This window comes from Chrysochloris asiatica, unplaced genomic scaffold (genome assembly GCF_000296735.1).
Source record: "Chrysochloris asiatica unplaced genomic scaffold, ChrAsi1.0 scaffold00157, whole genome shotgun sequence".
Taxonomy (NCBI): Eukaryota; Metazoa; Chordata; class Mammalia; order Afrosoricida; family Chrysochloridae; genus Chrysochloris; species Chrysochloris asiatica.
The window spans coordinates 1,081,237-1,089,043 of record NW_006408675.1 but is presented as its reverse complement, the minus strand read 5'-3'; the positions used below and the strand labels follow the sequence as shown (position 1 = coordinate 1,089,043).

Here is a 7,807-nt window from a genome sequence, read left to right as displayed (position 1 = left end):
TTACTAAAATTAAAAGGAGTTTTATATTAACTTTTTTTTTTTTAATAATCACAACCTCTTAATTCTAGCACCTAATAATTTGAAAAAGAATTTTTCAGAAGAGATGAAATGGTCTTTAATGATAGCTAATATTGTGATTGAATCGGGTTGTGAACCTCAAGGTCAACAGTTCAAAACTACGAGCTATTCCATGGGAGAAAGACGAGGCTTTCTGCTCCCATAAAGATTTTTTATTTTTGGCTGGATACTGTACTTTATTGAGGGTACATGACAAGACTGGGCTCTCTAAGCCCCTCCCCTTCTCCACTATAGGACAAGCACTGGACTGCTAACTGCAAGTTCAAGCCCACCAGCTGCTCTCAGAAACCCTATACAGGGTTACTGAGAGTCAGAACCAACTCAGTGGCACACGACAATAACAGCAGCACGCAAGAAATGTTGAAGGATGAGCTGGATGGAAACTGAGGATGGGAGCTTCTCAATGTGTAGTGGGGTAGAGTTGGGGTGAGGACTCCCAGCAGCTGAGGGCCTCTCTCTTCCTCTAATACTGTTGCTGGGGCTGGTGGTTCACAGGGCTCTTATTCTTTGGAGGCCATGTGGACCGTAAGATCCACCACCCTGTTGCTATAGCCGAATTCATTGTCATACCAGGAAATGAGCTTGACAAAGTGGTCGTTGAGGGCAATGCCAGCCCCAGCATCAAAGGTGGAAGAGTGGGTGTCACTGTTAAAGTCACAGGAGATGACCTGGTCTTCAGTGTAACACAGGATGCCTTTTAGGGGTTCATCTGATGCCTGCTTCACCACCTTCTTGATGGCATCATATTTGGCAGCTTTCTCCAGGCGGCAGGTCAGGTCCGCAACAGACACATTAGGAGTGGGGGCACGGAAGGCCATGCCAGTGAGTTTCCCATTCAGTTCAGGGATGACCTTGCCCACAGCCTTAGGAGCACTGGTAGATGCAGGGATGATACTCTGGGCAGCCCCATGGCCATCACGCCAGTTTCCCAGAGAGGCCATCCACAGTCTTCTGGGTGGCAGTGATGGCATGGACTGTGGTCATAAGTCCCTTCATGATGCCAAAATTGTCATGGATGACCTTGGCCAGGGGTGGTGCAGGAGGCATCTTGAGGGAATTGTCATACTTCTCATGGTTCACACCCATCACAAACATGGGGGCATCAGCAGAAGGGGCAGAGATGATTACCCCTTTGGCATCACCCTTCAGGTGAGCCCCAGCCTTCTCCAAGGTTGTGAAGACACCGGTGGACTCTACAACATATTCAGCAGCAGTATCACCCCACTTGATGTTGGTGGGATCTCACTCCTAGAAGATAGAGATGGGCTTCCCATTGATGATAAGCTTCCCTTTCTCAGCCTTGACAGTGCCACTGAACTTGTCATGGATGGAATCATACTGGAACATGTAGACCATGTAGTTGAGGTCAATGAAGGGGTCATTGATGGCAACAACCTCCACTTTGCCAGAGCTAACAACAGCCCTGGTGACCAGGCACCCAATACGGCCAAATCTGTTGACTCCAACCTTCACCATCCTGTCTCAGGGATGCGGCTGGTACTGCAAGAGAAGCTGCAGCTGCCGGTCGAACAGGGAGGAGCAGAGAGCCTCCCATAAAGATTTACAGCCTTGGAAACCCTGTACAGGGTCGCTATGAGTGGGAACCGACTCTACAGCACATAACAACAACAATATTTTGATTATATGCCATCTATTTTATAAGGAAGGAGCTCTGGTAATGTAGTGGTTACTAATTGGGCTGCGAACCACAAGGTCAGCAGTTCGAAACTATCAGCTGTTCCGCGGGAGAAAGATGAGGCTTTCTGCTCCCATAAAGATTTACAGCCTCGGAAACCCTGTACAGGTCGCTATGAGTCAGAACCGACTCCACGGCACATAACAAATACAAAATAGTTTTACAAGGATCATTCCTTGTAAATAAACCTTCTCAAAACTGTATTATTCCCCTTTTGTGAGTGGAAACTGAGGTGTAGGGAAGATCAATAAATAACTTGTTCGCATAGCTTCACATAGCTGGCAGGGGTCAATGCTGGGACCTGAGTCTGTTTTCATGCCAGAAGGGACCTTTCTCTCTTGTTTACCCCTGGATCTTAGTGTCAGGCCTCAACCATTTGTCAATTGAACCGAATCTTTGGTGTATGAATATTTTCATTATGGCATTGTGTAAAAATTATTTTTGTTCTAATTCCCAGTTTACTTTTAGATATCCCTGAAATATGATTTGAGTAAATTCAAGTGTTTTAATTCAGTTATACTATATATTATTTTTAGGAACATGAGAGAATTTCAAGAATCCATGAAGAGTTTAAGAAAAAAAAGAATGTGAGTATAAAACACCTTTCTTCTTCAAAGTGTGTTCTGATTCAAGTGCTCTGGTGATAAGTTAGCAACTTAAATTCTTTATCATATTTCTTTACTTTGTATTTCTTAAGATGTGGCTTGTTGTGGGAAATGAGTGAATGAATGCTGGATACCTGTACTCTTCATTTCTGTCCTGGTCAGGTCTTGTTTTGGCAACCTAGAGAAATGAGCACTGAAACACTTCCTTCAGAAACATTGGAATTCTGCATCTTTCTAACACCATCCTTAATTTGGTCTCACAAATCAGAAGAGACTAAAGAGAGCTCTTAGTAATCTTGTCTCTATTTACTAACAGTTTCAAACTCCTGCTGTTGTTCAAGTGCCGTGGAGTCAGTTTGGACTCATAGCCTCCCCATATAGGGTTTAAATCTTCTCGCAAGCAGAAAGCCTCATCTTTCTCCTGTGGAGTGTCTGGTGAGCTCGAACTGCCAACTTTGTGGTTCATAGCAAGGAATCTAAAAAAGTCAGAGAGTTAAACTGTTAATAGACAGGTTTTTTTTAATCTGCTGCAAGTAAATCTGCTAGGAAGGGTTGTCTTTTGGGTGATAATGCATGTTTGTTCTTCCCAGAGGCAATCAGAGACTGAAATAATGGCTGTGTTTCTTTTACAGAATCCTACATTTCTGGAAAAAAAAGAACGCTGTGATTACCTAAAGAAAAAACTTTCTCATATAAAGCAAAGAATTCAAGAATATGATAAAGTAATGAATTGGGATGTACAAGGTTATTCTTAAACCTTATTCAAAACCACCTCTTTTTTAAATAGTAAAGTCCATATTTATTTACTGCCTTTTTACTCTAGTCCCTACATATAGATGCAATTCCTTCCTGAGTCAGCAACTGCTTCTGTAACATGCAATGTGAAACAGTTTGATTTCTTTCAGACATTTCAAAACAAATTCCAATATACTGAAGCCTTTACTAACAGTGGAAGAGTTCCTATGTTCATTTCTATATGATTTTATATTTGTCTATGTCTTGTTAGAATGTGTTATCATTTTAAATGAGTTAGAACTCAGATCCTTGACATGTGATCAGCAAATGTACTGTCAATTCTGGTGCTGCTTCTTCCTTTTTAACTCAGGCAGATCCCTAGGATTTTTCTAGGACAAATTCCCTTCCCAGCCAAAGGTGTCATTTTTTTTTCAATGAAAGGCTATTGAACCCAAGATCACCATTTACAAGCTTTGTGAGCTTCAGTAAGTAGCTTTATCTTTTTGTGCCTTTTTCCTTATCTCTGAAATGGGGCTAATAGTAGTACCTACCTCAAGTGAGGCTGAAATAGGACAATATTTGCAGAGTGTAGCATATAGATAAACATTTGTTGTTCTTCTTCTTCTTGTGTGCCATGAACTCAGTCTGGCTGGCAGTGTCTTTATAGGACGGAGAAGAACTGTCACAGAGGGTTTCCTAGGCTTTAATCTTTATAGAAGCAGATTGTTAGGTCTTTCCTCCCACGGAGCCTCTCGTGGGTTCTAATTGCTGATTTTTCAGTTAGTAACTGTGCTAGTGTTTAACCATTGTACCAGTAGGTCTCCTTGGTGTTTGTGAAATTTTTAGACGTTTTCCTGAAGTGAGCCAACTGCAATGTTGTTGTCAAGTGCTGTTGAGTTGGTTCCAACTCTATATAGGAATTCCAAGGCTTATAATTCTTTACAGGAGCAAAAGCCTCACTTTTCTCCCATGAAACAACTGCTGGGCTTGAACCAATTGTGATTTGCAATCCAGTGCTTGTCCTGTGGAGCCACTGCCCTCCCAACTGCAATAATGAATCTCAAGAAAAGGTCTTTAATGTGCAAATTCAGCCAGCTAAAGACAAAGGGGGCGTCCTGGTGTGGCCCTGTGGGTTAATGCACCAGACTGCAAAGCCGGTTGAACTGCAAGGTCTGCAGTTCAAGCTCACCAGCTGCTCCTTGGAAACTCTGTACAGGGTTGCTATGGGTCGGAACCGATTCAACGGCACTTAACAACAACAACAACCACAAAGGGCATGTGTGTCTTGTGACAGTGTTTTCTGTGCTGTTAACTCTTAACACATAGAGCCTTTGGCAGACACGTCCCTGTGTTTCTGTACCATTGGGGTCCCATACAGCTTCCCTGTCTTTAATCATTTCACTGTGCACACATCATTATGTTCCCACAGCCCAGCCTAAGCTGCAAACATCTGTAAAAGGATGTGTGAATATACTCGCCCTTTTCTTTCTCTTTGGACATCTGCCCTAAGACTCCATGATGTTACATTTACTTGGAATCTCCCTTTGATTTTTGGGATGTTTCATCTTCCCAAGAATCATCTTGGCTTTGGGGCTTTATTCATGACAAACAGATTCCCTAACAAAATGGTAACTATCATTTTGGTTCCTATTCAACAGCAGGTATTTGTAGATTATTTTCCAAGTTTACAATGCCAGTTTCTGCCTGAAAAAAAAGAACACTGTGTAGCCATTGAGGACTTAGTTGCACCTCACCCAAGCCATGGTAATTTTAGTTGCTTCAGATGCAAGCGAAAGCTGGACAATGAATAAAGAAAACTAGAGAAGAATCGATGCCTTTGAATTACAGTGTTTGCAAAGAATATTAGATATACCATGGACAACCAGGAGAACAAACAAATCTGTCTTGAAGAATTACAGCCAGAAAGTTCCTTAGAAGCAAGGATGGTGAAACTACTTTGTCTTACATACTTGAGGCATGTTGTTGGGTGGGACCAGTACCTGAAGAACGACATGCTTGGTAATGTACAGCATCAGCAATAAAGAGGAAGAGCTATGAGACAAATTGACAAAGTGGCTGCAACGATGGATGGGCTCAACATATCAGTGAGTGTGAGGATGGCACAGGACCAGGCATTGTTTCATTCTATTGTGCATAGTGTCAATATGAGTTAGAATCGATTTAATGGCATCTTACAGCAACAAACAGTGAATGTACAAAGAGTTTTCTAACGTGATGAAACCCAGGACGACACAGTTAACAGAAAAGCAGAGCCTTATTAGAAAGTGTTGGTTACTAAGTGAGCAACTTTCTAGTTTTCCTTTGTCAATGAAACCTATTTAGTGTTTATTAATATTTTAGTTCCATGGTCCACTGTGGTCCTAAGACTGTGCTTAGTACCCTAAGAGATATAATACGAAAGGGTACCTACAAAAGCTTTACTTTCTGTTTTATATATCTGGGGCCCTGTGTTAACTTTAAAGAGCCTTGGTGGCTCTGTAGGATAAGCACAGGACTGCTAACCACAAGGTCAGCAGTTCAAAGTTACCAGCCAATCCTCAAGAGAAAGATGAGGCTTTCTGCTTCTGTAAAGATTTACAGCCTCATAAGCCCTGGTGTGGTGCTGTGGATTAATGCGTTGTTCTGCAAAGTAGGTTTGAGCCGCAAGGTCGGCAGTTCAAGCTCACCAGCTGCTCCTTGGAAACCCTGTACAGGGTCTCTATGAGTTGGATCTGACTTAACGGCACTTAACAACAACAAACCTAGTACAGGGTCGCTATGACTTGGCATCAACTCAGTCGTAATGGGTTTTGGGTTTGTTGTTATCATTTCATTTAGAAGTGCCACTACTTTAAAAAAAAATAAAAAGTTGAAACATGAGCATTTTTGTAGACTTTAAAAAGGTATATTAATAGCAATATGAAATGTTAAGGAAAGTTAACTTTATAAAATGTTATTTTACTAAAGTTGTAAATATTAATCTGAAAACCAATGTTGAATGCTGATTTAAAAAAAAAAATTCTGTAAATACCTAAATGTATTAAAATTTCAGTTACCTATTGCTTTGTGTATGCTCTTTACTGTTTGTTTTTCTAACATTCCTGCGTTCGCTGGGCATTCTCCTCCTTGAAAATATTTTTGCTTATCAAAAAATAAACTGGAAAGTCATTGATATCCTATTACACAATGTACCTATTACATTGTGTATCAGGTGACTCACTATTTCCATCACCTGTTATTTTCAAGAATTCAAAATCAAGGCCACCTTTGTCAAGCTGTGAGATTCCCTGCACAAGATCTTTCTACTTCCTGACTTTACCGCGTATTTGCTCTTGAAGTGTAATTAACATGAAGATATGTCACTATATCTAACACCTGAAAAGAGGAAAGTATATATTCTTTACTCATCTGTCAGTTGTATGTCAAATGCTGTTATTATTCTAGACATACTAGCATTGAAGATATAGTAATTAATGAAGTAGGTATAGACCAAGGAGTTATTGCCTCATGGGAAATATGAATGTATACATGTTTTCTATGGATGTTCTAGAAATTGCTTGCATAGTGAAACTGATAATTGAGTTACACCAAAGCTCAAAATATACACAACGGGGGTGGGAAGAAATCTATACTTTTTTGCTAGCTCATATTTAATCTTTTATTTTTCATTTTTTGCTATTGTAAAAGTAATACCTACTTACTTAATTTCAAAGAAAAATAAAACCTAATTAGTATAAATCTTTTAAAAAAGAATAGAAAATGAAAGCCCCACAATTACCAGGCCATTCCCTAGAATACGGTACTTGGAGAATATCCTTGCAGACTTTTATGGTACATACCGTTGGTGGTGGTTGTCATTATTCAACTTTCACATGCTTATGAGGCTATCGAAAATAACATGACTTGGCTAAGGCACACTTAAGTCCTCCATCTGGTATCTTTGCTCTTGAACACTTTCAAGAGCTTTACACAGCAGATATGCCTAAGGCACTACATTGTTTTGATTTCTTGACTGCTGTATTTGACTTCAGTTTTTTCTCCATTTTTTCATGATGTTATTTATTGCTCCAGTATTGAGGATTTTTGTTTTCTTTATATTGAAAACATACTGCAGGCTGTGACCTTTGATCTTGATTAGTAAGTATTTTGTCCTTTTCACTTCCAGCAAGTAAGGTATCATTGCATTTCACAAGTTGTTAATGAGCATTCCTTCACTCCTGATGCCACATTCTTCATATAATCCAGTTTCTTGGATTATTTGCTCAGCATACAGATTGAATAAGTATGGTGAAAGGATACAATCTGGTGTAAACCTCTTCTGATTTTAAACCACTCACTATCCCCTTGTTCTATTTGAACAACTGCCTCTTGGTCTATGTATAGGTTTTTGTGCATTTTTGTTTTTTGTTTTTTTTAAGGTTTTTATTGTGCATTGAGTGAAAGTTTACAGGGCAGATCATCAGTTTTACATTCAACATATCATACACCTTGTTTCATTATAATGATTATAATCCCTTCCAGGTACTATCCATTAACATCCATTAATTTCTCTCTGTCCACTTTAACTTTTTTAAAAACAAAGAAAAAACCTCACTAAGAAAGAAAACTATAGACCAATATCCCTCATGAACATAGATGCAAAAATTCTCAACAGAATACTAGCCAACAGACTCCAGCAACACATCAAAAAGAT

The 7,807-nt window shown here is 39.8% G+C and overlaps 1 protein-coding gene across 3 annotated transcripts in view; it reads left to right on the top strand.

The window, feature by feature from the left end:
- The window catches only part of MARVELD2 (MARVEL domain containing 2), a 27,182-nt gene extending 24,031 nt beyond the window's left edge, over nt 1-3,151 (top strand). For all 3 annotated transcript variants that reach the window (XM_006870964.1, XM_006870963.1, XM_006870965.1), the window contains 2 exons: nt 2,311-2,361; nt 3,012-3,151. In XM_006870964.1, the coding sequence (XP_006871026.1) occupies nt 2,311-2,361; nt 3,012-3,134 (174 nt within the window). In that variant the 3' untranslated portion in view covers nt 3,135-3,151. The remainder of the gene's footprint in view (nt 1-2,310; nt 2,362-3,011) is intronic.
- The last annotated feature ends 4,656 nt before the right edge of the window (nt 3,152-7,807 follow it).